Here is a 15,981-nt window from a genome sequence, read left to right as displayed (position 1 = left end):
AAAAACAAAAAATTAAACCGAATCTGCATACTCTATACTTAAATGTGATAAATATGTTGATAGTCACAAATAGCATATGACCAACAGAAACCAAATAATCCAGTTAGCCTTTCCTTGGGGACTATTTATAACATCTTCTTCCTCTCCTCTTTTCCAGGGCACTGAACCCACCCACCTCTATGCAGTTAGTCACCACATAGGAGCAGAACACCTTAGGTCATTAATAACCAGATGTGTCAAATGAATGCAATGTCAGGAAATCAAAGCAAAACCTCAAATCTCTCGTAACAATTGCTGTCTTTTGATCTGACAACAAAAACTTTGGAAGCCCATCCCTGGCTGGGCTCTGATGATCAGAGATTAAACAGGCACACCCAGTGGTCATTGGTACTGAACTCTGCAAGGAGTCCCAGATCACAGTGGCCGCTCTGCAGACAAAGCAGAGACAGAGACACGTAGCATGGCTTTGGCATCCGGGTGCCCTGCAGCAGGTCACTTACAAGGCTCCGGTGTATCCAGGTGGGCAGCGGCACTCCCCTGTGACGTGGTCACAGGTGGCTCCATTCTGGCACTGGCATTTCTGGTGGCAGTCGTTACCATAGGTGCCCTGCTCGCAGCGGTCCTCACAGCGCCAGCCCCGGTAGCCTGCAGCACAGTGGCAAGCCCCAGTGATGGGGTTGCACAGAGCCCTGTTCTTGCACTGGCACCGGCTGCTGCAGTGGGGTCCCCAGTGATCACCATCACAGGCTGAGGTCAGGGAGAGAAAGAGTGATGGGCATCAGAGTGGCATCAGAGGTAATCCAGAGCTTTAAAAACTGCTGTCCAACACTCTGGGAGGGGAAAATTTGAACCCTTCAAAACCATTCCTTGGCTGGATCTGGGGTCAATGCTGACAACTCCAGTGCTCAGACATCTTGACCTTTTCAAGCTCCTTGCCTTAGTACAGCTGCCCTTATATCCACTGATGAAGCTAGGTACCTGGCTAGGGGCACTATGGAAGCAGATATGGAGATCTTATGTAGGGTCTTTCATACACTGGGAAATTTGGGCTACAGCGGACAGAGGATTGGTAGTAAAGGATCTTAAGCAATAAGGAATAATGCAGATGTGCCTCCTAAGGAAGGTTAGGGGCTACAATGTGCAGAGAAGACAAAAAGGAGCCCATGATGAAAAGCAGAAAGCCTGTGGAAGGATCAAGCAAGAATGGGATCAGTGCAAGCAATCAGTGTGGGGCCTGATCTCAGGCAGAGACCATGAAGACAGAGGTGGTCCAGGCAGAGCCAGAGAGGAGGGGATGATCCTGCTACAAACCAGACCTGGAGCACTCTAAAAGAAATCTTCAGGTCAGTTTTCAAGATAATAGATAAAATAGGCATGATTGGGACAAAAATGACATAATGCTCAAATACAGGGACATACTAAAGAAATAAGATAAGCCTGAACTGAAAACGGACAGCAGAGAAAAAATAGGTGCATGAAACCTGATAGCACAAAGGCAGAAAACAGCATTTGAAAGATATGACTTAGAGTTTTAAAGAAAGGAATAATGGGGCTGGAGAGCTGTCTCAATGAGATCCAAGTGCAAAAGGGTTAAATCCTGAACAAAATGCTAGGAGTAGCCCATGAGCACTGTAAAAAAAGAAAAGGAAGGAAGGAAAGACAGATAGGCAGGAATGAAGGAAGAGGGAAGGAAGAAAGAAGAAAGAAAGGAAGGAGGGAAGGAGGGAGGGAGGGAGGGAGGGAGGCAGGGAAAGAAAGGAGAAAGAAAGAAAATGTAACTCAAGTCAATGTCTGGAAAAAGGCTAAGGGCTGCAGGGAAAGAAATCTATCCAAACATTATAAAAGTTATAATGGGTAATGATAAGCAAAACTTCTTCTTAATATGCATAGCTTACCCCACCGTGTATTTATTTATTTATTAGATGCTATAAAAATTACCAGGGAAGATGCACCCTGCCTAGAGCTCTTTAGGATAAATTGCTCTATGATAAAAAACAGTTTCATTTCATAAAAATGTTATAATTTCAACAGATCTGGATAAACTACTTAGTTAAAAAAGCTAAATACACAGCAAACAACCTATTAGATGTGCAGAATTTATCTTCCAATAATAGAAAAATACCTTTCATTTTATAACATCAAAAGATGTAAATGAATAATTCTAGTTTTAATCAGTATGACTTTGGTCTCATTAGTATTTTAATAAACATACTTTGACATAATTAAAAACAAGGAGCGAGAATGATTGAACCTGAGGCAGATCAAGAAAGCAATTACCTCGGAATCTGTTATCTTCTTTCACAAAAATAAGATTAGGTGGTAGTTCAAAGATGATATTTTCTAAGCTAAATTATTACTTATATAAGTTGCTTATTTTATTTTGTATTAATAAGAACAAAGGCTTTTTAAATTTTATTTTATTTTTGTACTGTTGTTCATAATAATTTACTATATTTAATATTCAAACACCAATCCCACCACCATTGCACCTTCCCACCACCATATTTCGAATGCTTCCACCCCAAATACCAAACAGTATCTCCCAAAGCAGAACTGAAACAATTAATTTTATATTGCTTGTTATGAATAGTCCACTAAAAATGGGCCAATAACATTTACTTAGAGGAAGTGTGTGAAGATTGTTGTATTTCATCCTGGAGCCAATGGACCCTGAATAAAGGCTTTAAAAAAATTCTAACTCATTAAATCTAGGATTCATTCCTTGTTTGGGGATTCTGAGTTTTGTTTGGAGAGGTCACACTAACGGTGCCTGGGGGTATTTAATATTTATTTAACATTCATGCTGAGCACCAGTATGCCAAGTATGTACCCAGTCCTTTAGCTACCACATGGTCTGAGGAGCTATGCTATCAGTTTTTTTTTTTAAAAAGTAGGACTGCTCTGTGTGTGTGAAGCCCAGGGTGCAATCTTCTGCACCTCACAAAATAGAATAAGCATGCCTTTAGATCCTCTCATCCCTCTCAGGTAGAAAGAGTCCTACAAAGTAAATTACACCCTTCTTGGTTACTTCTTCCATCATTCATCAATACTAAGAACAAGAACAATTTTTATCTTGGGTTGTTAAATGCGTTAGAATAGCCTAAAATTTTGTGCTCTTACTTCTGCCCTACTCATAATGCAATCTAGTCAGTTCATCACTGTTCTCGATATTAAAAATAATTTCATTCCTAAGCCATGGACGTGTCTTGACCACGATATTTGCTAGACTAAATCCTACAGTCACTTATTTTTTTAAGTAATTATTCAATTTTGTCATCATCTTTGATAAACCCTCTCCAAAGTTTCCATGTCTCTTTCGACTTCAAAAAACCTCAGATATGGAGGCTGGAGCAATAGCACAGTGGGTAGCGTTTTTGCCTTGCATGCGGTCAGCCAGGGTTCAATTCCCAGCCTCCCATATGGTCCCCTGAGCACCACCAGGAGTAATTCGTGAGTGCAGAGTCAGGAGTAACCCCTGTGCATTATCGGGTGTAACCCAAAAAGAAAAAAAAAACCACCTCAGATATGAAATTAAATAGGCTGTCCTTTATTTATAAATAGAAGATTAATTGACACAAATGGCGTTTTTTTTTTTTGAACAGCTTTGTAAGGGTCTCACAGTGATTCAGTAAAAAAGTTTTAAAAAAATTGAGGTATATGTGGTATATGTACAGAATGATATATAATGCAGCTATAATAAAGAACAAAATCCTGCAATTTGCAACAACATGGATAGAACTAGAGGATATCATTCTGAGTGCAGTCTGTCACAAAAGATATTTTTAACTAAGTTACCTTGATAGGGATGGTGACATCATGTCAAGCATTTTAAAAAATCATAATGGGTTTGAGGGTTTTTTTCCTACTGTGATACTGTGATGAATTAGCCCCAAGCACTTACCGTTTACTGAGCAGATTTTATTGCAATTGTAGAGTGGTAGAAAGAAGTTGCTGTATGGAATAAACAAACTGGCCTCTCCTTCCCTTGATAATCTGTTTCAACACCCTATTCTACAACTTCTCTCCAAGCCCCTCTCGGAGAGCCCGGCAAGCTACCGAGAGTATCTCGCCCGCAGGGCAGAGCCTGGCAAGCTCCCCGTGATGTATTCGATATGCCAGACACAGTAACAGCAAAGTCTCCAATGGAGACGTTACTGGGCCCGCTCGAGCAAATCGATGATCAACGGGAGGGCCTTTACTTTACTTTACTTTACTCTCCAAGCATAATCATTAGACAGAGACCAGCTCTGTTTTCTTGGAATTTGTTGAGAAACTAATACCCTATCCACAGCTCAATCCTTATGATATCACATCAAGATAGAAGAAAGTTTATAGAAGAAATTGATAACTATCCTCATTAAAAATAGGGTTTTTGGCTTTTAAAGAAATATTATCATGTGGACATGGTTAATTTCCTGGAAATATCTAAGCACTGTGGCATGCTTTGAAGTGACAGCTCCCTCCTTGGGGATGTATTCTCTAAAAGACCAGTTATACATGGGCCTTACAATGTGAGTACTGAGCATCAGTATGTTTGTGCTGAGGAAAATCCACACATAGAAGCTTATAGATAAATATACAGGAAGTGGAAAAAGTAGGTTACAGAATCCTGGCTTGAAGTTAGGCATCACTGTAATTTCCTTTCCTTTTTCATTTATCATATTTAATTGCTTGGACACATCATTTTGAAATGCATCTCAGTGAAATATTTTACTGCACAAAAGCTAGCTTTCTTCCCTGATGACCACAAAGAGTATGCTGACTGCTTGATTCTGTCTAGACAAGAGGCAAACTTTATTCTTTATGTTTAATGCCAGGATGATCCTGAATTCAAGTACAGTGTTCGTAAAAAGTTTGAAGAGAGACTGAAGGGATGGTTTTCTTAACCTCTTACTCTAATTTCAAGAAATAGATATTTTGTTCCCCTTGGAGAAAGTTACCAGGTTGTATACTTTTTAGTAACATTGTAAATACAGAAATAATATCCTAATATGATAAGGTAAATAAAAAACAAAATTGGTCTCATATTAATATTAACAGAACCAAATGCCAGTAAAGGAGTGATGACTCTTTTTAGCTTCTAGTTTTAGCTCTTCCTGTGTTAGTAGCTGGATAGAAGCTCTCAACTGCAAGATGCTGAGTGAAACTCATGCAGATGTTCCAGGAACCAGCTCATGAGAACAGCAGAAATGCATAGATAACTTACATCAAGCTAAATCAAAACTATTATACTTATTTAATAAACTTGACAAATAGCAGCAACACAATTGAAAAATTCAGATTAAAGTGATATAATCAAATTTAGCAACATATTGGAATTAAATAAATTCAACTGTCATTCACTCCATCCCTGGAGTGATAGCACAGCGGGTAGGGCATTTGCCTTGCACGCAGCCGACCTGGGTTGAATTCCTCTGTCCCTCTCAGAGAGCCTGGCAAGGTACTAAGAGTATCTCACCCACACGGCAGAGCCTGGCAAGCTCCCAATGGCATATTCAATATGCCAAAAACAGTAACAACAAGTCTCACTTTGTGTTCCTGGAGCAAGCAGATGCCATTGGGCTACACTAGCACATGACAGGGACAAATGGAGATGTTACTGGTGCCCAATTGAGCAACTATCATTAATTTACTTTTTTTTATAAGGGGGATAATATCAACAATGGCATATGGAAGAATCTAGTATCTGGAGAGTAGAGAAGACAAGAAGAATGAGGAGCCAGACAGACACATGGACAATGATTCTCCCTACAAAAAACTCGTAGGGCAACTCAGCGTCTTAAGAATGCAGTTGTGAGGATCAGAGGTATAGTACAGACAAATCAGGGTCTATTCCTGGCATTCCCTATGGTCTCTCAAGCATCTGCCAGGATTGATTCCTGAGTGAAGAACCAGGAACAACTCCTGAGCATTGCTGGATGTGACCCCTAAACAAACAAAAAAGCCAAACAGAAAACCAAATCCAATAGAATGCGCTTGTGGATTAGAGATAGTACAGTGGATACAGTGGATAAGGTGCTTGCCTTGTGTGCATCTGACCCGGGCTTGATACCTGGCACCCCATGTAGTCCCCTGAACTCATCAGAACTGATTCTTGAGCAGAGTCAGTAGTAAATCCCGAGCACAGCTGGGTATAGCCCCCCAAGCCAAAACAATCCCAACATTAAAAAAAAAAAGCAAAAGGATGCACTTGCTTTTTCTTTTATTCATTTGGGTTAACTAGATTTTCTAAGATCCAATAATAAACATGTATTCTTTTGGCAGTTAAGAGAAACACAAGTAATAAATAATTTTTTAATTAGTCTATCCTGCTGAATGTTTATGGTGTATAGTTTCTGTACTCCATGTTTAGATACCTCTTTCCAATGCTGATGACACAGTGGGTTATCAAATTTAGCACATTCAGGATATTTAGTATGGGAATACTTAGGTAAATTACCCAAATGTCTATCTAGTAAGTGGAGTTATTCATAAGCAAACCCAGACTTAGTAAAATGGACTTGTGTATTGTGATTGAACATAACATCTATTAAACTTTCTTAATTAAAAAATCTTTCACTGAGTAAGCCAAAGACTCAAATCAAAAGAAAAAGTGGGAAATTAAGAAAAATAAGAAATGCTCTCTGGAAAGAAAGATGGCGGCCGCACGGGAGCCTTGTGGAAAGCAGGTTTGAGCCAGGGCTGGCGGGAGCGGCAGGGACCTCATGGGAAGGGGGGCTTTGTGGGCCGTCCCCCACGCCCCACCGAGGTCGCCAGCTGCCCCCCACGAGCGGCTCTCCGGCACGGCCACGACTCCAGGGCACAGAAACCATTCTCTTAACTAGCTAACTTTTAATAGAAATTCTTCCAGGGTCAATAAGTAAAATAGCAGAAATTCAAAACCGCGCGGCCGCGACATCATTTTATTCTTAAACCAAGTTGTAGAAAGCAAATCATTTCACAACGCTGTTGCAGCATGTCTGATTGTGGGGGCTGGGTCGTAAACTCTAAACAATATTGTGCATCTTCTATCGAAATAATCTATCTAGTCAAAGTAGATAGAGTATTAACTAGAACTCATCTGCCTCACAAGAATTGGGAGGGGTGGGAGGTGGGGGTCTATTGGGGTTTGGGGTTAAAAATGAGTATTGGTAAAGGGAAATGTGTTTGGTATCTACATGACTGAGACCTAAACCCGAAAGCTCTGTAACTTTTCCCACAGTGATTCAATAAATAAATAAATTATAAAAAAAAAAAGAAAAATAAGAAATTAGTTCAATAGAGGATATAGAAAACTTCTTGAAGAGAAAATAAAATTAAGGAGTGTACAAGGAAAATAGAATCGATGTTATGAATTATTGATATCATGAAATACAGGAATATAGCAATATACTTGACCTAAATGCACATAGCCAGAGATCTATTTGGTGAAAACATTTATAAACAGGCAAACCTATAAAATGTAAGAAATATAAAATAATTTTAGGTATATTCTCTTCTCAAGCCAACTTCAAATATCCAGTTGTATTTCCTATGTAAAACATGGTAGTTAAGCAGTAGGAATTCTAGGCGTCAGAGAAATAATACAGAAGGTATGGTGCTTGCTTTGCAAATGGTCAATCTGGATTCAATCTCCAGCACCCGCTATGGTCCCCTAAACCTCACAGGAGTTATTCCTGAAGACAGAGCCAGGACTAAGTCCTGAACATAGCTGGATGTGACCCAAAATCGAAAGAGAAAGGACCAAAATAAGAAGGACTTCTAAGATGTACTGAATTTTTAGAAATATCAGAATTGTTTTAATTCTCTATTTAATATCAGAGCAAATGAATAAAAATAACCATCCCCAAGAAGAGAATATTCTAATGTTTCATGTGTAAAACAGACTCTGGTGATAATTTGTTAAAATAACAGCAGCAAAGTAGCCAAAACAAAGATTCAACTAAAGTATCTCAGTGCCTACAAAGATATGATCTTCCCCTACACCATCCAAGTGTCCTCACCAAGCAATGTTTCTTAGTTGCAGCATCAGATGTAAATGCAGATTAACTGCTTATACTGGGTTTTCAGTGAAGAACATTCTTAGAACAGAAGCCTCACAAATGTCGAGAGAAGTAATACCTGTTTTCCAAAGTGACAATTCTTGGGCTCCTCAACATCTGGTTCATCAGAATGGTTTTAATAAGGAATTTTCCAACTTGTCCACAACCATACATTTAATTTAAAAATTGCTCATTAGAAAAATAATCTCTGAACAAATGAGATATAGTTCAGCAAGTCTCTTTTTTTTTCACTTAGACTAAGAGCAAGGAAGAGATATAATCAGAGATAAATAGAAATGCCAGATAGAGAGGTACTCCTGTAAAGGACACACTAATACTGATTCAAAGACTCATTCTTTTCTTAAGGAAATGAATAATGTTTGTCATCCAGTTCACCTTGTTACAAAATTCATCAACTAGTATCTGGCCAGTTTGATAAGGTGCCACAATATTTTGGTTTTGAACTCTCCTAAACCCTGGGCAGGGCCCAATCATGTACAGCTGTGAAGATTTCAGTAACTTCTTAATCATGGTTACATTGAACTTTTTTTTAAAGTTAAGTAAGAATGCTAGAACGTATCAATCACACAAAAAGTTTTCATTAGATGGGGCAGAGTACAGATGTAGCAGCAGCAGAAATTTAATTTTGTGGTTGGCACAGTAGAGCACTCCACCCCAGGAAAAAGAACACCCTACAAAAACATCTTCCAGATGTATGTGGAATTGGAATAACATACTTTCCTTGGTTTGTATCATTTGTTAGTCTAGCATGAATCATTCATGCCACAAAGGACCACTTAGTTCTCACAATGTGAATTTCAAAAACAAATTGCCAGTAACTCTAACTATAAAGTTAAAAATGAGCTCAGGCATCAACATCTTTCATCCATTTCTTCAAAGTCAATTGGAAAAAGTTCAGTCTTGCAACGAAATCAGTACTATCATACATCTTAGTCTTAATTGCCAATTAAAAGCTGGATTTAAAATGTCTCATTGATGATAATTAATATGTCCAGAAAATGTAGGCTTTAACATGAGGCCGAGAAATGTAAAAGGAGAAATATAGAAACAAATAATTGAACATTTTAGCAATCTGCTCCTTACCATAAAGAAATATATGGCTATAAAAATAAATTTTGAGAATCTCAACATATCATTAGGCACCAAACACTCCAACTGATTTGACTTTTGTCTCAGTTTATCTACATCTACAAGACTACAAAAGCAGCCTGAAAATGCATTTTGAAGGATAAAATTTAAATAACTGAGTTCTGAGTTAAAAAGAACAACAGAAAAGCCAAATATCTGGTCTAGGCAAATGCTAGATCAGGTGAGCAGTTAGTAGTGTATTTTTTTCTATCTTGATTTAATCTCTGAGATGATAAAAGTCAAACTGCACAACTATATGGAGTTGGAGATCTTTTCATACATATGTAGAAGACACTTTTTATATGCAAACAAAGGTGGAGATCTTTATGTATAGTGAGTAACATATTAAATTTTGAACCTCAAGTTTATCATGGGGAGAGTGACATCAATTTATAATAAACATATACCCACACTTCCCAGGATTTCTATTTGAAGTAATTAAAACTATAAGTGCCCTTACCCTGTAAATGTCAAGTATATATTAGGTAGGATACATCAACCAGTTATTCTGCCTTGAAAATATACTTTATTTATTTATTTATTGAATCACTGTGAGAGCAGTCACAAAGCCTTTCAGTTCAAGTCTTGGTTGGTCATACAATGATCAAGCACCCGTCCCTTCACCAGTGCACATTTTCCACCACCAAGAACCCTAGTATACCCCCCTCCCACCCACTCCTCACCTGTGTGACAGATTTCCACTTTACTCTCTCTCTACATTGATTACATTCAATATTACGACAAAAGACCCAACATTGTTATTTGGAATTTTCCCCAATATTCAGATCCTCCACCCCTCTCGGAGAGCCCGGCAAGCTACCGAGAGTATTCGATATGCCAGACACAGTAACAACAAAGTCTCCAATGGGGACGTTACTGGGCCCGCTCGAGCAAATCGACGATCAACGGGAGGGCCTTTACCTTACCTTACCTTATTCAGATCTGCCACAAAGACTGTCCTGTCCTGTCCTCCCGTTGTTCATTGATTTGCTCGAGCGGGCCCAGTAATGTCGCCATTGGAGACTTTGTTGTTACTGTGTTTGACATATTGAATACATCACAGGTAGCTTGCCAGGCTCTCCAAGAGGGGTGGAGGAATCAAACTCATTGGCTGTATGCAAGGCAAACGCCCCACCGCTGTGCTATCGCTCCAGCCCACAAGACATCATTAGAAAATTTGTTTTCTGTTGCTGATTATGAAGAGCATATGATGTCGTGTGGCCACAATAGTGGCCACATGAATTTGGATTTCTGATATTTTAGGAATAAACCTAGAGGGATTACTGCCAGAAGCCCCTGGGTTCCGAGATTGGTATGTGTGCCTCTGGGATCATGATTGGTCAGAAGCCAGAGGAGGCATTTGAGGGTGGTAACCCAGAGAATTGTAATGGCGGGGAGCAGGGCCGATTTCACCCCCATCCCATGAAGCCCCATGTGCCTCGTCAATGCTGTCTCATACCTGGCTGTTTATTAGGCTCTAAAAGATGCAGGTCACCATGTCGCCACCATAAAGGGGGACAGGTGGAGGGACAGACACCCTTCCCCACCCAGGGCGGCATAGCACCATAGTTAAATACACAGTCCAGATGTATTTCAGTTGAGCATTATCTTTGAAAACATACTTTCACATGGAGTTTTGCTGCAACGTTCTCTACTGCTTACAGGAAAATTTATGACTACAAGGTAAGTTAATAAGGGAATAACTTCCACCTTTTTATATTTGAATGCATCAGAAAATTACAGATAAGTCCTTTTACTCAAATAGCTACAGTGTGTGGCTTTCAGAAAATAAATTTCTGCTGTCTCAAAATATAGAAAAACATGGTTCTTCCTGAAATGTGCATCCTTTCTTTTTAAACCTTGGTTCCCTGGGGGTCTTTCATCTCCCAGTGATTTCATTTCTTGGGCTTCAGGCTAATATTTCATTTCTTTTGTTAATGTAGAAGAAAAGATCCTTATTCAAAACATCAAGAGCTTTAAAAATAAAACAGCTTTGTAAAGCTTCTCCATCCATGAAGAAGAACAATAAAAATGTATTTCCAAGATCCTCTGAAAGCACTAAGCCCCCATGTCCTTCACATGTCAAAAAAGCCTGCTGGAGCGCTGACAGAGCGCCAGCAATCACTGCGAACAACTGCCTGGCACTGCTTGTATTCATTTTACTCAGTGGTTGAGAGAGAAACCCTCATAGTTCTTTCCACAAATTTTATTAAATAAAATTTCAAGGCATCAACTATTATTTTATTGCTTCAGTGGATGCATATCTCAAGTTAAGAACCAGAAAAATGATATGAAAGATTTGTCCTTTAGGTGTCTAAATGTTAGTGTTCGAGTGTCTCTATTGATGAACCTGAAAGGAAATATCAAGGATATAAACGGTAGGCTGGGATTAAGTAAGGGATATGAGAGGGGATTACATTTATTCTCTTTATCTAAAGTATCACAACTACCTTGGGAGCCATTACAGGTTTGTCTTGTTTTATAAAGACTTGCCATATTTTGGGAGCTTTTTAATCATGTGTTTGGTTTAGACTGTATCAAGGGACAGAGTGATAGTATAGGGGTTAGAAAGCCTGTCTTATATCCTGCCAACTCCAGTTCAATTCTGGGCACTGCATGTGGTTCCCTGCTTCCTGGCCAGAGGTCATTCTTAAGCAGAGGCAGAAATAACCCTGAGCACTGCCAGTATAGTCTCCACCGCCAATGTTTTAAAATGTGCCAAACATCTTCTGAGTCTACCAGGTCCTATTTATTGAGCACTAAACTTGAGTTGGCCTAAGGTAAGTTCAGCAGACAACATTTCTTTATTTCCTGGAAAAGATTGTTCAGAGAGATTCATCGTAAGAGAACATGCTAAGTGTTACAGTACACAAAGTACTTGGGGAACATGGGAGCCTGATGTCCACTCCTTCTTTGTCAGGAGATAAGGGAGGGAATAAGGCTTCAATGAAGTTGGGTTCGAAGAATAAATATGTAGGACCACCTTGGAGTCATTTTGTATTATTTTCATTCTGTATGTCAAAGAACAAAGAGCAAAGGCTTTAAATGGGACTTTTAAAACTTTTTCTACCAGTGACTCTTTGTCACCCAAGATATTTTTATGTGATCCCAGGTATACAGATACATAAAATAGGTATACAAATCAAACATGTACTAATAATAAACTGCAAAAATTTGTTTTAAAACAAAAATTTTAAAAGATATAAGACCCCTATATAAGGTCTTGACCTACAGTTTAACAAGCTAGACCTTAGACTGTAAGCATCATAAGGATAGTGGTTTAGGTCTTGGACACTTTGGTGTTGGTAAAGGCACAGTAACTTTGTACATCAATAGCACAAACATTAACACTATTGTAACCACGTTACCTAAACTATGATAACAAATTTTTTTAAAGATTTTAAAAATAAAAAAGAAGGTAGGCTTTAAATTATGAACTTAAAGTACTAAATGCAAGGACACTAAGGAGAAGCACCTTTCATACCAACCTTAGAATCTAAAAGATCTTATTCGTGAGGAAAAAACATTCTAAACTACAAGAAATTATAATGAATATTAGAAAAAAAGTTTTGTGAACCACAATCTATAATAAACTATGGTGAACATTGCGTCACATTTGCTTCATAATTTAACGCAAGAAATCCAACATTACAGATAAGGTGAAGGTCCCTTATTTTCCTCTGTGCCTGGTTCCCAGTTTTCACTCTATTGTTTGGGTCACACTGGTGGGTCAAGCTGTGCCCACCAAGCTATGAGGACAGAGCTCCACGAGCTCCTCTGTGAAAAACAAGCACTCCAGCTCTCCGAGTCTCTGTCCTCAAACTTGAACTTATCCCAATTTGATGGTGAAAATAGTCATCTTGCTCCTTAGCATGAACTTTTCTGCTTATTACAAACATATGTATATTCTTATATATTTATTTGACAATCAGGTCTTCTTGCCTTACTGGAATCATCACTAATCTAAAACTGAGAAGTTATTTTTAAATTGATAAACAAGATGGAGTAGTTAGTTAAATAACATCATAGCCAGTATTCTCTCTATAGTTCTTGTCTGTGAGTTGACTGGAATGAGTAACATAAATTTCTACTGTGCTCTCACTATTCCAGAGGCGATGTAAACCTGATACAGATTCATATGGTAAGAACATCTATAGTCAGAAGTTGGGATCATGAGAAAAAATTACACCAGACTTCAGCCTAGGGAACTTCCTGGCAGGTAAATGTGGACAGAGAAGCTCCTGGTAGAGAAGGATATAGTCTGCAGAACCAAACTAGATGCCCATGAAAGTTGAACTGATACGAAGAAGTCTGGTAAAAATTGCTTCCAAGGAATCAGCGGTGAGCACCATTTATTGAGCCATCATAATGCTGGCAGGCATAGAGAAGAGAGAGACACTGATGAGGTATCATGTTATCTGGTCCTATAAGCAGAGGAAAGGACAGTAGAAGCAAGGACCAGAAGGATTGGTTCATGATTGGAAGCTCACCACAAATGGTGGTGGTGTGGTGGGGAGGGCAGCTAGGATAGAGAAGGGAGTACTATGGCAAAGATTATTGGAAATGATCACTCTGGACAAGAATTGAGTGATGAAAATAGGTAAAGGTATAAACATAACCTTTCAGTACCTATATTGCAAACCCTTTATGTTGAAGAGACAGACAGACAGACAGACAGACAGACAGACAGACAGACTCAAAACAGTGCAGATTCCAGATTCTCTCAAAATGACAAGATCAGCAGTTTGTTTGTGACCTCTATTAAAATAGCTGGATAGTCCATCAGTAAAACTGCCTTCCGGGTCTGAAGAACCATTCTGAACTCAATTGTTCCGCCTATGGTCAACATCCTGCCCCCAGGCGAGTGAACCCAAATGGTTAACTCATTCTTGCTGCTCCATCAAGCTGATTTTTAAAGTGATCTGACAGTTCCATAAGGACTAGGCTCACTTTCCCAGACCACATTGATCCCACTATTGTGTCTAGTCAATAGACCTTTACAGCAGACCTTGCTCAGGAATAAGTCAACCTTTTTGCCTTAAGACTTCTGGTTTGTAATATCCTTCAAATGGATTCCTATTTGAATATCCTGCAGGCAAAGCCTTATTACTTACTCCATTCTGCACAGCATGACTGAATTACATAAAAAGGTTATCAGTGCTCTTACATTGTACCTGAAAAGGTCTGAGCTTGCCTTCTAGGCGTATTTTCATTGCATTCAAGTGCAATTTTCCAGAAATGCTGTTGCTAACTAAATAAAACCACATTTGGATTTTCTAGAACAAAATTAATTTCCTTTTTTTTTTTGGGTCTCTATTTGATATTAACATCAAAAGCAAAAAGCCTCAGGAATGAACATTAGAAAATGATTTGCTGGTTTGTGGGTTGATTTAGGGCTCTCCTTGTGTGTTTTGAATGAGCTCTCAAGTCAGAGGAGAAATAAATTTCTCTCTATGCTTTTAGAAAATCATAAAGAGGACTGCACAGGTTAGGAGGGGAAAATGCGCTATTGCTACTCATATTCAAGGTTTAAAAGGTTTTTGACATAAAGCAGTCTCTGGGATTGTATGCATAGATCTATGAGAGTAAATCACACAGAATCACAGGCTTGAAAGGGATCATAAGCATAGTATGGCTCAGCATTCTTAACAAGGAAATTACATTTTTACAAATGCATCCTACCACATAAGTGTCATTTTATATTTATCATTTCTAATGTGCTTTTGATATGCTTTGGTGCTGCAGGTACTATATCCTGCTCTCTTTGCTTTCCATGTCACTGACCCTTGACACTTTCACCAGACTTCCTTTCCAACTTCAGAAGGTTAAAATTGTTGTTTTCCTAAAATTAAATGTACACCTGGCTCCAGCATTTACTTACCAAGTAAACTCAGATATCCAACATAAACTTTGGCCTGTTATTTTGTTGTTATTCTGCTCATCTATTTCCTCATTTACAAAATCGGAACAAGAACCGTTCTTGTAGAACTCTTACACTGATTCTTGGCACATACTAAGTCCTCAAGAAAGAAATATCACTGCCATCCCATCAGAGGGACCCAATTTCTACTCCCCTTAGTACCAACAAAATATCCACCGGAAGAGAAGTTTTCACTCTGGAAGAGGAAGGATTGCTGAAAGGTGGTAGAGTGTTAAGCATGAAACCCTATAGTAACAGCAACATAAACCAATGTGTCCAAAATACGTAATTAAAGTGCCTGTCATAGAAGTGGACTAAGGTGAGGGAGGGAAATTTGGGACATGGGTCATGGGCAGTGGATACTGGTGAAGAAATTGGTGTGGGAACACTGTATTCCTGAAACCTCAATATGAAAAAACTTGTAATTCATAGTGACTAAAAAAACAAACAAATAGAGAGAAACACAGTACAAACAATCAAACAATGGGGTGGTGATGAGGATATGAGAAAGAGAGAGACAGAGAGGAAGGGAAAGATGGAGGGAGGGAGAGTACAGTGGCTAAGGCACTTGACTTGCATATGGCTAACTTGTTGTTTGATCCCTAGCTCCACATATGGTCCCTCCAGCCCAGCAGGAATGATCCCTGAGAAAAGAAGCAAGCCCTGAGCCCCACAGGTGTGGCCTCAAAACAAAACACTTTACCAAAAGAAAAAAAAATACAAAATATAAAGGTTCTCAGGTTTTCCCCTTTTGTCTCTTTGCCCACTGACACCCAGAAACTGATGGACACACTTCTCTCCTTGTTCTGTTGGAAATAGAAGGAAAACATGATTCTAATCCCCCCATCACTGCTGAGGTCTTGTTTCATCCCATTCCATCTCCTAATAGCT

At 39.0% G+C, this 15,981-nt stretch overlaps 1 protein-coding gene across 2 annotated transcripts in view; it reads right to left on the bottom strand.

Moving 5' to 3' along the window:
- MEGF10 (multiple EGF like domains 10) overlaps nt 1-15,981 on the bottom strand; it is a 184,808-nt gene that overhangs the window by 77,523 nt on the left and 91,304 nt on the right. For both annotated transcript variants that reach the window (XM_056124440.1, XM_056124441.1), the window contains exon 6: nt 501-747. In XM_056124440.1, the coding sequence (XP_055980415.1) occupies nt 501-747 (247 nt within the window). The remainder of the gene's footprint in view (nt 1-500; nt 748-15,981) is intronic.

This window comes from Sorex fumeus, unplaced genomic scaffold (genome assembly GCF_029834395.1).
Source record: "Sorex fumeus unplaced genomic scaffold, SorFum_2.1 ptg000051l, whole genome shotgun sequence".
NCBI classification, from domain to species: Eukaryota; Metazoa; Chordata; class Mammalia; order Eulipotyphla; family Soricidae; genus Sorex; species Sorex fumeus.
This window is presented reverse-complemented; position numbering and strand designations above follow the sequence as displayed.